General features: G+C 42.4%; 1 protein-coding gene across 8 annotated transcripts in view; it reads right to left on the reverse strand.

Moving 5' to 3' along the window:
* Positions 1 to 14,745, reverse strand: part of FREM1 (FRAS1 related extracellular matrix 1) — a 166,185-nt gene that overhangs the window by 126,163 nt on the left and 25,277 nt on the right. For all 8 annotated transcript variants that reach the window (XM_043566605.1, XM_043566603.1, XM_043566602.1 and 5 more), the window contains exons 2-5: positions 12,277 to 12,797; positions 7,597 to 7,691; positions 5,168 to 5,469; positions 3,600 to 3,796 (exon numbers count right to left, since the gene is read on the reverse strand). In XM_043566605.1, the coding sequence (XP_043422540.1) occupies positions 3,600 to 3,796; positions 5,168 to 5,469; positions 7,597 to 7,691; positions 12,277 to 12,552 (870 nt within the window). In that variant the 5' untranslated portion in view covers positions 12,553 to 12,797. The remainder of the gene's footprint in view (positions 1 to 3,599; positions 3,797 to 5,167; positions 5,470 to 7,596; positions 7,692 to 12,276; positions 12,798 to 14,745) is intronic.

The raw sequence follows: 14,745 nt of genomic DNA on the forward strand, positions 1-14,745 counted from the left end.
AAACCGTAGCTTATATTCCCATGTTCAAGACAAATATTCTGAAATTAAATAGCTAATTACTTATGCCTTATAGGAGAGGCATTTAGAATAAAATTGCATACAAAGATTAAAAGTAAAGGGACAATCCAAGGTTACCATGTAAAGAAAAAAGCAGAAGTGGTCATATTACTTTCAAAGAAAGACGAATCAAGGCAAAAGGCATTAAAAAAGGACAGCGTGGGCAGTTGATATTGATAAAATAGACAAGACAAGGATTCTTATAGGAATCGTTATATTTAATATTATTCTGGCCAAACCAGTGGAGAACATAGCAAAAATAAGAGGAATAATTACTGAAAAAGAAAGGACAAAATTATCATCATTAGTGAAAGATATAATTATGGTCTTCAAAAGCCCAAAGAATTTAAAAATTCTTGGAATAATTGAATTCAAGAAAGAAGCCAGATAAAAGAAAATTATACCAAAAAATAGCTTTCCTATTTATCATCAGTAACCAATGAGAAGATATAATGGAGGGGAAAGTGCCTATTCATAGTAATTTCCCAAAAGCACACTGCCTTGGACAGGCCTTAATAAGTATGCTCAACTTACACGAAGAAAACTGCAAATTTTACAGAAACACATCAAAGAACATTTGCCTAGATGAAGCGAGATCCCTCATTTCTGGATAAGAAGGCTCAGTACGCTCAATGTTCTAATATTCCAATTACTTCCAAAATAGCATACAGTTTTAATCCAATCCCGATAAAACTACTTAGGGCTTGAGAACTACGTATAGGTGAGAATGGGTTAGGAAACTTTGAAGACAAGTGATAAGGAAGAACTTGCCTGTAAAATACTGAAGTGTATCATTGCCCTTTTATATTTAGAATGAATGATACTGGCACAAGAATAAGTAGGCAAATCTAAGGAACAAAAGAACTAGCCTTGAAGTCATATACATAATATTTTCTATGCAATAGAAGCAGCATCAAAAATCAATGAGAAACAGGTTAGTTCTTCAATACCAAGTGCTGAAATCTGGGCTACTTGGGAAAAAAACTGTTCCTGTGTTTCGCAATACTATAGAATTCATTTTGGGTAGATTACAAAAACAAATGTAAACAAGAAATCCTTAAAAATCTAGAAGAAATTATGGGTGAAGAGTCATTTAGTTACTTGATGAGAATGGACTGTACAGGCATAAAAATGATAAAATAACAAGATTTTAAAACTTCAAATATAGTATAAATTCAGTTGCATGAAACGGAATCAACACTGTTGTACCTGTCTCCTTACCATGTGTATAAATGTGTGTGTGTGTAAAAAAGGGTTGAAACATAACTCGTTCTGTTTTCTTATTGTGCTTTCTATGAGGTTTTTAAAAATTATTCTCTGCAGTGAGCATATTGTTTTGATATTCATAAAAGAATGTGTTTTATGACATGCCAAATTGCCTATGGAGTAAGTTAATTAATAAAACAAGAAGGTCATTTAAAGGGGTAAAATCCCAATCAAACTGATCTGAAAATATAAACAAACAAAGTCCTAACTCAATATAGAGATGTAAAAAAAAAAAAAAAGAAAAATCAGTCAGGGGAGCCACCTAGGTGGCTTAGTCGGTTAAGTGTCCAACTTCGGCTCAGGTCATGATCTCATGGTCCATGAGTTCAAGCCCCGCATCGGGCTCTGTGCTGACAGCTCAGAGCCTGAGAGCCTGAGGCCTGCTTTGGATTCTGTGTTTTCCTCTCTTTCTGCCCCTGCCCTGCTGGTTCGTTTTCTCTCTCTCTCTCTCTTTCTCTCTCTCTCTCTCTCTCTCTCTCTCTCTCTCTCTCTCTCTCTCAAAATTAAAGAAATATTTTTTAAAAATTTTTTTAAAGGAAGAAGAATCAGTCAGGAAGAAAAATGGGTCTAATTTTTTTAATGGAGATAAGAAATCAATAGAAGTGAAAGCTTTGTGCCAAAAAGACAAAAAGACATCTACAGATAGGAGGCCTAGAATTTAATCTTGGCTCAGTCATAAGGCCACATATGTATGGACAAGGCATGCAATTTCTCTGGCCACCACCCTACAAGGGGTTGGGCTATACCAGTCATTTCCAAATGTAGCTGATGACCCATTTTTTCCTGGGTAGCTTCTTTAACTGGCAAAACATGCATGGTGCTTACTATGTGCCAGGTGCTTTGTAAGTATCATCTTGTTTATTTCTCTCGCTTACTCTCAGAAGTAGGTTCTCTTATCCCCGTTTTCAGGTTTTAAAACCTGAGGCATAAAATCCAAAGTCAGAGAGCTAGTTAAATAGACATTTGAACCCAGGCAAACTGGGCCCAGTGTTCATGCTCTTCGCTACCGTGAGGCTCAGAAATCTATCCTTTAAGATTCTCCACGTTATTTACCTAATCAATTTGACCAGACCATCTATCTCATTCTAAAATTCTATGATCTTACTTTATTATTTTCTTATCATTTCTTGTCTTATCAATTCCTTGGCAGGGGTGGGGGGATAATAATGTTCAATATCTGAGTTTCTTAGGAGGAATCCTAATGAGAAGTCAAAGTCTGAAAGATGGAGGTCTTTCATGAATGCTACCGTGGATCATCTTAGGTCAGCATGAAGTCTGAGCTGTTTTAGCTGATGCACAGTTGCTCAGCTAACCAAATAAACCAATTCTAGAGTATATGAATCAGTGGAGTAGCATGTTCAATATTTCATATAAATTGATTTCATCTTCTACCTTCATGTCAGTGTGAGGTCAATAGAAGGGAAGGGTGGGAAATTTAAAAGAGATTGAACGATGGAAGAGGCTTCGGGGGACTGCCTGTCTCTTTGATGACCTAGTCCTCCATCTCAAAGTCTGAAAGAATGAAAAGGATATAATCCACTATACTCATAAAAATGGGACTAGGTTTCCCCTTCTTCCTAGTTTCCCATGGACTTACCTAGTGGATGTGTGCGCCCCCTCATTTCCTCTAATGGGGGAAAAGAGGTTCTATAAAAGAAGGGGGAAATGAAACCTCAAAGAGAGGGTGCTACAAAAGATCAAATGACAAGCTGAAGAATACCGAAGGGGGAGGAGGAGGAAGAAGGGTAGCATGTAACTGGCCCCAGTCCTTCCTCCATTGCCTTAGTGGTGGCAGAGTTAGAAGAGAGTCGGGGAGGAGAAATTATAGACTGACAGTCTGCACAAAGGCTCCATCCAATTTTAAGCACTCACTAGCAGAACAAGCCTGTAGTTCTTTTTTTTTTTTTAATTTTTTTAAGCTTTATTTATTTCTGAGAGAGAGAGACAGAGAGGGAGACAGAATGTGAGTAGGGGAGACAGAGAGAGAGACACAGAATCCGAAGCAGGCTCCAGGCTCTGAGCTGTCGGCACAGAGCCTGACGCGGGGCTTGCTCGAACTCGCGGACCGTGAGATATGACCTGAGCCGAAGTCGGACGCTTAACCGACTGAGCCACCCAGGCGCCCCAACAAGCCTGAAGTTCTCATGCGTCACTGGGCAGTCCCACCCGCAATGGCCCAGGAGCTGTCTGTCCCGGCATGGCAGTCAGCACGAGCAGCTCCATGGAGGTGGCTCTCTTGCTGCGGTGGGGGACAGACACAGAAACCCGAACTCTACCTTGTATACGATTTTACTCCTGCCATCTGTGAGGTCCAGCCAGATGGAGATGTAATCAATGTTGGGAGAAGGGGGGTCCGTGTGTTGGTAACGAAGCCCCATCAGCAGGAACTCCTCACAGCTCACTTTGATACTTCCTGCTTTCTTCAGGCCCAGGCTACAGCTTCCACCTGGACACTTCAGGTCTGTTCCCAGTTCTAGAATGGACAGCACTGAATTAAGAGAGTCACTTGAGCATGACTGTGAAATGTAAAAAACTAATCCTCCCTCCCATGGATACTCATTCCCTCTCACTGCCTCACGAACACCCTCGTATACCCTCTAGTCATTCACGGAGAGGGCTGGCATTGTTCTAGAACCCTGTTGTTTCTTTTACTGAGAAGAATAGTTGACCAGTTGTCTCCTGAGATCCTTGCCCACCAAAAGTCACACTGAGAGAAAAAAAATCATAAAATGCATGTTCTGGTGCTTGAATATCCTTGACAGATAGGCCTCTGGGTCACGACTGCCTCCCATCGTCCAGCACAGGCCTTCCTTCACTGCATCCGCTTCCATGGCTTCTTCATGTGGGCTCTCTGAGGCTGTTTTACTTGCTGAAATTCTCTCCCTGCTGTGCTCGTCACACCCTCAAGTCCAGACACCCTTCCAGGTCCGCTTAGTCCTTTTCTTAACCCCCCTTTAAATACTCTGTAACCACCTCAACCAACCTGATCTCTCCCACTAAAAACCATAATCATCTCTGCCATAGTCTCTCTGTCTCTGCCCGGCTTCATAGTTCACTCTTGTGGGGTAAATGACACACATAGGCCACTCACGTTTCCAGTGGCCTTCTGTACATTCCCCTGACGTACAAAATGAGTATTCTACTTCTTAACCAGATGGTTGTGAACCCTGAACAAGAGCACTTCGTGCGCTAGCCTGCCTTTAGCTGTAAATTGTGGCCCAAATTCAAGGCATTACTGTGATCGTGATTATCCCTTCTATTTCTTGGCCTTCCCATAATGCCTAGAATACTATTGTGCATATAGGAGGTGCCCAAAATATACTGATGAAATGAAAAACAGAAGGAACATTGTCCATCAACTCTTCCTGATTTAAACCATGGCTACTGCTATGCTCTACATCAGACTTATTCATAATCAAACAGTATTTAATAAATACACCAACTACTCTCACAACCCCTGCCATTGCTACCATGAATGATAACAGCTGACAATTACGGAGCACTTGCTATGAGCCAGACACGGTGTGAACCACACTTTGTGCACGGGATCTCATGTACTCCAGCTTTCCACAACCCTGTGAGGCAGCTACTCTCCTTACTCCTTTTACAGAGGTTTGATGCAGTTAAGTAACTTACCTAAAATCACCCAGGAAATAAATAGCAGAGGCAGTTTTCAAACCCAGGTCGTATGGATCCCCAAGTGCATACTCTTCCCCACTAACTGACATGTTTTAACCAGCAACACGTTCTTAGATCAAGTCCAACTTTTTGTCCCAGTGGAAAATGACTATTTCCAGATACATCAGTTCTCGTAACATTCAGATAGGTATTCAAACATACATACGAGATTCAGGGAAAAAACTGTGCGGCTGATCTCCACGAGGTTTTTCTGGCCGAGGCTCCAGCAGGACCACCTGACCATGGGCTGGCAGCCGGCTGCCCACAGGATCCAGCCTGACTGTGCACTCCAGGCCGGCCGCCCCCTCATAGTCAAATCTGAGCACGTTCTTATCAATGGCTCGGGACAGGCCATAGAATTCGGACACCTCCAGTACGTTGTTACTCATACGGATGATGTTACAGTCTGGTTCCAGGAGATAGACCCGCAGGATAAAGGTTTCCATGAAGGTATCCGTCTCAGTAAATCTGCGGAGAGAATGGAGCAAAGGCAATATGTACTGGTGCTCAGATACTTCTGGTATCTGTGAACTGACTTGCTTTGAAGCTTAAAGATTGCCTTTATAAGAGTTTGGATTTCTACTCCCAATCTCTGTCCTTTTCCGTTCATCTCCTTAGCTTGGTGTCGACTCCCTTTCCCGCCATCTCCATCCCCAGGATCTTTCTTTCAACACCTTCTCTCAAACCCGTCATCCGTACTGATATGTAATGACTTCTGGGAGCTCAGAATCTCACTCCCAGCACATGTATCATTTAAGAGTATCAAGCTCGTGCAGTTTATGGACCGAATTGTGATTCAGGAGTGAAAGGGTGAGGAGTTTCTGCAGCATCAACATCTTCTTGCTCTTCAGAAACCCACGAGAGGCACTGTCAATTCCACTTACAGGTGAGAACAGCGAGGCACAAAGGCCACGTAGCTTGCCAAAGGGGCCGAAGAGGAGGTGAGGAGGGAACAAGCCTGTTCTCTGATTTTTCTGCCTCCACCTCCTCTGAATATTCTATTTCGAATGTCCTCGAGACCAAGAAGAGCAGCTCCTCTGCCTCAGCCCTTCTCCGGCCCTGCTCCTGCACCCTCTGCGCCCCTTGGAAACTCCAGGAGTGGGAGCAGTCAGAACTCATCAGCTTCTCCAGCCCTTCCAGGCAAGCTGTCCGAAGTTCGTTTTCTAACTCTGCAGTCGTAGAAAGATGAAACCACCACCCAGTGTGCTGGTTATAAGGAATCCTCGGGTATTGTTTCTTTTTTTGAGCACAGCATTTTGTTCCAGCCTCTCTTTCAAGACTTGTTTTGCATTACAAGTACCTACCCTTATTTTGGGTCAGCCTAGGAGCACGTAAAGTCCATGTATCCTCACCTTCGGGTTTCCTATGCCCAGCGTAGGGCCGTGAGCTATAGCAGGTGATCATAAGTGTCTATAGGATGATTCACTGTTCCAGCGTCCTCTACAAAACGCTTTGTGTTACGGTAGTACTTCAGGGAAATACACACTAGGATATTTTAGCCAAATATTCATAACAGCAACAAAAATAAGTAAAAAAGTATCTAAAAGCCTATCCCATCTACTGAATTGTCAGTCACCTCTATGAAGTGAGTAATACCATAACCATGAGCTTCCTTTTTAAATTAATTTTTTACTGAGCTATAATTCATATACCCTCAAATGCACCTTTTTAAAGTATACAGCTCAGTGGTTTTTAGTATAGTCACAAGGTTGTGCAACCATCACAACTATCTAATTCCAGACCGTTTTTATCACGCCAAAAAGAAATTCATAGCCATTAACCGTCACTCCCCATGTGCCCTTCCCCCGCCCCTGGCGACCACTAATCTGTGTTTTTGGATTTGTGTTTTCTGGATGCTGCATATAAATGAAAAGGTATGTGACCTTTTGTGTCTGGCTTCTTTCATTGAGCATGATGGGTTCAAGGTCCATCCATGCTGTAGCCTGAATCAGATCGTCATTCCGTTGCATGGCTGAATACCATTCCAGTGTACCGATATGCCACATTCGGCTTATACATTCATCAGTTAGGATTTCAACTTTTCAGATATCACGAATAATGCTACAGTGAAGATTTGTGGACAAGTGAAAATATAGGTTTTTATTCTTCTCATTGTACATTTAGGAGTAGAACCGCTGGGTCACATGGTCACTCTGCACTTAACTTTATCATTGATTTTCTTAACACTTCTATCATTTAGTATGTTTAAAATTAGAAGCTACTGTACTACTTATGAACTAAGCGGCTGATAATCAGAATGAAGAATACCATTCAGCTTTGGAATATATTTTCCTGCTTCTCATTAGGAATCTGTATTTTGCAATTTTCACTTCCTGTCAGAAGTAAGAAGGTGGATCACCGGAGGTGATCCCCTGAAGGGAAGCAGGACAGAAATTTGCTACAGAAAAGCCGCCAGGAAGATGATACAAATCAAGGTAATTGAAAGTCAGCTATAATTCTTGCCTCATCTACTTAGGTCCTCAATTTCTACTGATGACTGTCTTCTTTGGAATCTAGTAACTAGCCTCATAATAATATATATCTATAGAAATAAAGCCTTAAGAAGTACACAGAATGGTTATGTGTGCTGCTTACCTGTAAAGTCTAAGCTTCACTGTGTCTTCATCAAGAATCGGGCAACCATTGTGAATATACTTTACTTCATTAGGAAGGAAATGGCAGTCAAAGACCTAGTTCATGTGAAAAAATGGATAAATATTTGTGAAAAAAAATGGTACAAGATTTGATTTTTCTGGCAGTGGAATACTGCCTGGGGAAATTATGGCCTGTGAGTGGGGTGTGCACATGTGTGTGTGCGTGTGTGCACGTTGTAACCACCACCACCCACTGTGCCCCTCTACCCGCCCTTGTGCCCACTCACCATCCTGCTTTCATACAGATGTGTCTTATTTTGAGAATATCGAAATTATGAAAATCTAAGCAGATCAAGCAGATATATTAAGAAGTAATTATCTCTTGATACAATGATTTTTATAGTCTATAATACACTTAACATACGGTTCCATTTGGGGTGCCTGGGTGGCCCAATTGAGTGTCTGACTCTTGGTTTCGGCTCAGATCGTGATCTCCGGGTTTGCAAGTCCCGGCCCTGCGTCGGGCTCCGTGCTGACAGTCCAGAGCCTGCTTGGGATTCTCTTTCTCTTCTCTCTCTGTCCCTCCCCTGCCCGTCCTCTCTCTGTCTCTCTCGAAATAAGGAAATAAGCTTTAAAAAAATTTAAATATGGTTCCATTTATCAAAATATTATACACCCACAATGTTCAGGGGTTCATAACAATTGAGTTAGAGAGGTCTACCTGGGTGTATGCATGAAAAGGCATGCGTTACCCCTCAAACACACTGTATTATAAATATTATGCAGTTTTTCTTTTCCTTTCATTTCTTTCTTTTCCAGAGAGCACTTTCATATTCAAAATTGGAACCACTGACTATGGACAGCGTTGGGGTTGATCGGGGCCAAACACGACCCACACGTGTTTCTCATACACTTGCAAAAGGCTGTGTTATTGGTTACATAATAGCGGAAATGGTTGATGAGACACAGAGCAAACTAAAGGTAATTTCTTATATTAAATAAAATTATAATTAACTGTATCACCTCACTCAGAACCATTAAGGAAATTGCTCACTGTTGTGTTTGGGGAAACCTAATTTTTAAAAGAAGAATTTTCTATCCCCATCACACCATGACTCTTGCTCTGCCCAATCTCATTTGGTAGAGGATTAAGAAATACCCTTGAGGCATTCGCACACCATCACTGTTGAGTTCATGGTGTTTAGCTCATACTTTGTCACAGGCTCAATCATTTACAGACATCATCCTCCCTGAGAAGACTTTATTACTAATACCAATGATCTTCTTTTCCCACAGACATCATTGGTTCCTCTTTTTAACTGACAACAAGGAAGGAGATAAAGGAAAGACCTTCCCCATATCATTGACAAATAGTCATGGTGATAAAGGGACAATCTGCTTTGTTAAAAGAAACATCTGTTTTATGTTTCGTAATATGTTTTCCTTTTATAAAAGGCGACAACCATAATTGTCCATAAATTTACCAACTAAAACAAAGGAGAGCTAAATCCTTTTCTAATTACTGTCTAGCCTTGGTTTTTTCCACTTCAACTGCTTTTCAATTACAATTTATAATTAAATTGTCACACATTCCTAACTCATTACTCACTTTAATGACAGTAAACTGGTTTAAACTAGAGATGTTCTCTTACTGCTGTATTTCCTAGTCAAAAAAAGCAAGCTCAGCTCTACACTGAGGTGCTTTCCACCCAGGAAATTTCTTGCTTTGAAACAGGTGTGAGAAGTGCTGTGCGTGAGGCAGTCTCATCCTAAAACATGAGGAAAACATATTGCCACCGACCTTATCTAATTGACTATATCAAGAGGGTTATCTAAACAGAAGGTACTAGCATGCGCCAGTTGAAATCCCTTTCCAAATATCCAATAGGAAAATGAACCTGTTGGTCCTAAGACAAACTTCAGTAATGAAATGAAAACACTAATTGAACAGATGTTAAACAAAACATTTTCTCTGCAAATCAAATAAAACCGTTCATTACACAGTGGGGTGTTGTTAATACAGTCATCTTGCTAGAAATGGGTTCACATAAGCCTTGCTTTCGACTTACTGGTAAGTGCTATTAAAGAATAATGTTTAGGCTTTGTGGGTGTGCACACGCATTTGGCTATGCTTAATTTCAAAAACGCCATAAGAAATAAATCCCTGGGGAGGGCTGCACTGAAAATAAGCACACATTCCAAAAAAAAAAAAAAAAAAAAAAAGCCAGACTTTACTTAGGAATCTGGTTTCTGTTGAAAGTATCATCACAAACGGGGAAGATCACCTGGCAATTTGAGAAACAAAGTTTTGTGGATATATAGGTTTCCTTATGGTACAAAATTCTAATATTTGGCAGAAATATAATCAAGTTCCACAGTTCAATGGCCTCTTTTTTCACACAATAAATTTTAGAAGCTGTAAGTCACACATTTTCTGTAGACCATTTAAATCCATTTGAGACGCCAGGTTTACCCACGGAAATGCACTCACGGAACATTTTCTTACACTAAGCCACAGCACACGAGGGGACAACCTGGGACTTTTCGGAGCCCCGTCCCCAGCCTACCCAACCAGACTTGCCTCAACCAGGCAGGCATGTTGTTTCTGCTCCATATTCTTCCTAGTAACTGGATTTTTGCCTTAAAATCTGAGAATGTTTGGAATGGAGATGACTTGGAGAACTATTCCGATCCTTATGAGAAAATAAGCGTTTCACCTAGTTGTAGTAACTTAGATCCCTTTTTGCCCTCTGGTATCGCAGAGCCGGCCAAACAGTGAAGACCGTTAAAATGGCACCAAAAATAAATAATGGAGACAGTTTCGTTACTTTCAGAGAAAGTACTATATGTGTGTGTATAAGTCACAGGCTATTTGGGACTGGGAGAGGATACGTCTCAGAGACTGGCTTAAGTAACAGTATATTCTCCCCAAATTGCCATGCTTGGGGCCAGAGCTGAATACAGATGGACCACAGGTTGCCCCAGTGGGCACCAGGAAGAATTGTTTTCTCTTCCCCCACAAGATATTCAGCCTCACTTCTAAATAAATGTTGAACAGTTTTTAAAAATACGTTGATTGGAAGGGTTCCAAATGATGAGTTCATCAGTCTTTATAACGTACCCACATATATCCGTGCAGCTCTAGGATTAGGGTCCTACATTACTCTCCACAACTCCAAGGAGGTGCTTTTAACTCCGGAAATTGGGACTCCGTTTTCTGCAGCTGACTTATTCATGTCACCCACTCATTGCATTAAGCACATCTGGGCTCTGGATATGAGCTATCCCAGGTCTCTCTTCCTTCCCCGACTGGTAAGTTCCAATCAAACACACTTCCACAGTCCAAGTCATGTTGCAATTACCAAACACTTGGGAATACAACCCCTTCGGAGGGAGGGCCATTATTGTGTACCGACGGGTTTCAGGTGCCCATTGGATGCTCGGACTTACAAAAGAAAATCTCCTGGGAAATTGGAGAGAGACATTTGGTTGCTATCACATCAGGAATACTCCCTAAGTGAGAACCCTCCATAGAATTCTGATAGGTTTCTGAATCGGACTGTACTCTGAGTGCAGTAAAGACGTCCATTTGAGTTAGCATCTATCTAAGTCTCGCCAGCCCATCTCTACAACATCTAGTACCACTGTTGAATAACTTCCTGCAATATGATTCTTTAGCCAAATGGAGACGAAGATTCATGTTCACAGTTCACAAATAATGGGTATTTTTCCAGAAGCAGCAGCAGCAGCCGGTGCTGAATATTCTCAAACTTGTCTGCAATGGAAGTTAAACCACAGTAGGAACAAGTAAGGAAACCAGAGCAATTTCCTATTTTGTACAGAGATAAACTCCTACTTTAAGCAAATACAATATAACGCAGACTTTTTAAAATCCAATGGATTAGAAAGTAACTCTTCATCCTACAAAAGGACTGTGCATAGAGTACTCTTAAATGACAAGGTCTCCAAGGTCTTGACTAAAGGGAAATATTTTTTTGACAGACATTTTTAAAGAACAATGAATATCTATTTTTTTAAATTTGTTAAATGTTTATTCATTTTTTTGAGAGAGAGAGACAGAGACAGAGCATGAGTTGGGTAGGGGCAGGGAGAGGGAGACACAGAATCTGAAGCGGCTCCAAGCTCTGAGCTTCCGGCACAGAGCCCGGATGAGGGGCTCAGACTCGCAAACCGGGGCCGTAAGCGAACCGTGAGATCATGACCTGAAGTCGGACACTTAACTGACTGAGCCACCCAGGCACTTTGAAGAATAGTGAATATTTAAAGTGAAGTATTTTCACCTCTTTTTTCCATGTCTGTCCTCCTACTTAAGGGAACGTTCAAGTGATGGACAGAGATGAAAATGTCTTCACGTTTTACTTTTGCTATCCTGCGGTCACAAGTGTGGCCGAAAACACATCTTGAAATCCTGATGTCTTATCCAAAGGCACCCTGACTAGCAATGGATGAAGTCACTCGGGGCAGGAATAATCCCATAAAGACTGACCATATCACACCGCACAAGAGACTGTCCACTCCAGCCCTTGGAAGGCTGTCACTGCTTTGTTTTCTGTCTCTGTCTCTGTCTCTGTCTCTGTCTCTCTCTCTCTCTCTCCCTCACACACACACACACGCACGCACACACACACACACTCAATAGAAAATCTCAGGTACAACCTACCTGTGGAGTGAGTTTCCCAACCCTCTGGGTCATTGGCTCGTTCATCACGACTTCTACTTTGCAAGCATCTTTCTCCTTGGGGATGGCAAACTTCAGGTCATCCCCCAACAGGAAGGCAGAGCTGCCCTTCATCACCCTGACCCCACGGTTAACACTGATGAAGGTGGGGCCGGCCCAGCCCGGCAGCAGCAACAGCAGCAGCAGCAGCAGCAGCGGCGGCAGGGCACGGGGCCCTCCCCAACTCCGAGAGCTCATGCTGTCAGGGGCCAGCTCCATTTGTCCACCGGCGAAATCCCTTCAACAAAGGAGGGCTTCTGTGCTTCCCCCAGGGATGTTAGCTCATAGTCCAAGGGGCAGGGCAAGGGGTCCCGACAGTGTGCCCCAAGATCTTAACATGCCCCTTTCATTTCAAACTCAGACAAGGAGGCTTTTCAGGCAGTCCCGGGGCTTTTAATAAAACTCGCTGATCACTCCTGACAACGCCGGCAAGATGAATGTGCCTCCCAAGTGCTTTTCTAATCCTGCAAACGAGAGGAGAGGTTGGAGGGAAGCGACAGAGAGACCAAAAGGTTTGTGCAGCTATTCAAAAGATCCCTGCCGGCAAAGGCATCTTTCAACCCGCCTCTAAGTTCAGCTAAATTAAAAACAAACAAACGAACTTGACCTCCAGCCCATCTGAAAGGCAAGGAGGCCGGTTCATTACGCTGCCTGTAACTCCCGCTTCCAAGCTCGACATGCCCCAGTTGGGATGTCACTTGTGTGGTCCAACAGGAGCTAGCCAGCCTCACTGCCCAAGTGCAGTGTTTGGTCACCGCGTTCAGAGGGAGTTGAGCTCTGCTCTGTTTCCTCGTTAGTTCAGTGAGAACTACAGCCTAATTTGTACAAGAGAGCTGTCGGTTATTTGCACACTGTTTTAAAAGCTGATTAATTCTAAATCATCTCTAGCCAGATAAGAAACAAGCCTCCTAATCTGTCGCCTGCCACAGTTATGACTTTGCTGGGCAAGGAGACACCTGAGAAACACTTGGGTGGAAATTGGAGAACAGATTCGATCTTCTAAGTGAACATTTGGACTTCTGTTTACATGTAAAAGGGAGTAAGGATCAAGTTACATAGCTTCAATAGATACAGCTAACTCGGTGTATACACGCATATTCATATTATCTATGATGCTAATTACATTATAATGTACTGAATTTGCACAAATGGGGTCTTTGTTTCTACTTCAACCGCTTTAGAATTTCAAGATTATTTCTCTATCTTCCCTAACAACAGACAAGACTCTACCAAGTACAATGTATTGCAATATATCCTTAAGTTCAGGGTATGATTGGGTGAACCAATGGTGGTTTCTTATGCCCGTAGGGGGTCTTTACATTTTAATGATGTCAATCAATTTCTGTACCTAACCAATGGATACTGAAATAAATGTCTGATCAAAAGATGTACGCACAAGTTCACATCTCATACATCAAGGGAAGACTCATTCCCTTGTCATTGTTTGAAACCTTTCACTTTTCAGGTAGCACGTGACATGTGTCACCTGATATCTGAGGGGGGTGTACACTTTATAGAGCAGCTTTTTTTTTTTTTATGGTGTCAGTCTCAAACTGACTCAAACAGTTCCCACACTCCCACTGACAGTGTTGGCCACACTCCGGCTGAATTAGGTTGGCTTATTTGGGCACAAACGCAAACCCGGTTGTTGAACCTTCATTACAAAGTCAACCCTGGTTTCAATGCGCCTTCGGCAACCAAGACTACTCAAAAAATGCAGCACGTTCAGAGAGAAGAGGGAGATGCCATGCTCTGCGCACCCCTCTTATCTCACTATTACCTACCTCCCTTCTCCTTTACTGCTTCTTCCCTGATCCCCTGACTTTTTAATGGAGGGAGCTTAGGGTCCAGTCCTTGGACATGTTTTTTACCTACCTTCACACCCTAGTGATCTCATTCCTTGGCTTTAAATACCTCTTATATGCTAATGAGTCCCAAATTTATATCTCTAATCTCCTCCCTTAATTCTGGATTCCATATGCCACTGTCTATACGACATCTCCCTAGGGACGTTTAACGGGTATCTCATTCTTTGTGTCGCCAAATGTGTGCTCTTGGTTTTCCCTCCCTCCCTCCCTCTCCCAGATCTCAGTTAATGGCATCCAACTTTCTCAGTTCTTCTCTCCTTTGTCTCTGTGGTAGGTCTACATCCAAACAATAGTAACAAAGTCCTATTGTCATCGCAGTGAACACGCCTTAGGGTGACCTCCAATAATCCCAGCCTCCTAACATCCAGAAGCTCCTTCACCTTGAGTGACAGCAGAACCTGTGAGGCTTCCAACCAACAGAATAAGGCACAGGTGATGGGATGTCATTCCCATGGTTACACTATGTAATGTAAGAATCTCCGCAGACTGGGGCTAGAGGCTCTCCTGTTGAACTTGAAGAAGCAAGCCTCCGTGAGCTCCTGTG

This window comes from Prionailurus bengalensis, chromosome D4, assembly GCF_016509475.1.
Source record: "Prionailurus bengalensis isolate Pbe53 chromosome D4, Fcat_Pben_1.1_paternal_pri, whole genome shotgun sequence".
NCBI lineage: Eukaryota > Metazoa > Chordata > Mammalia > Carnivora > Felidae > Prionailurus > Prionailurus bengalensis.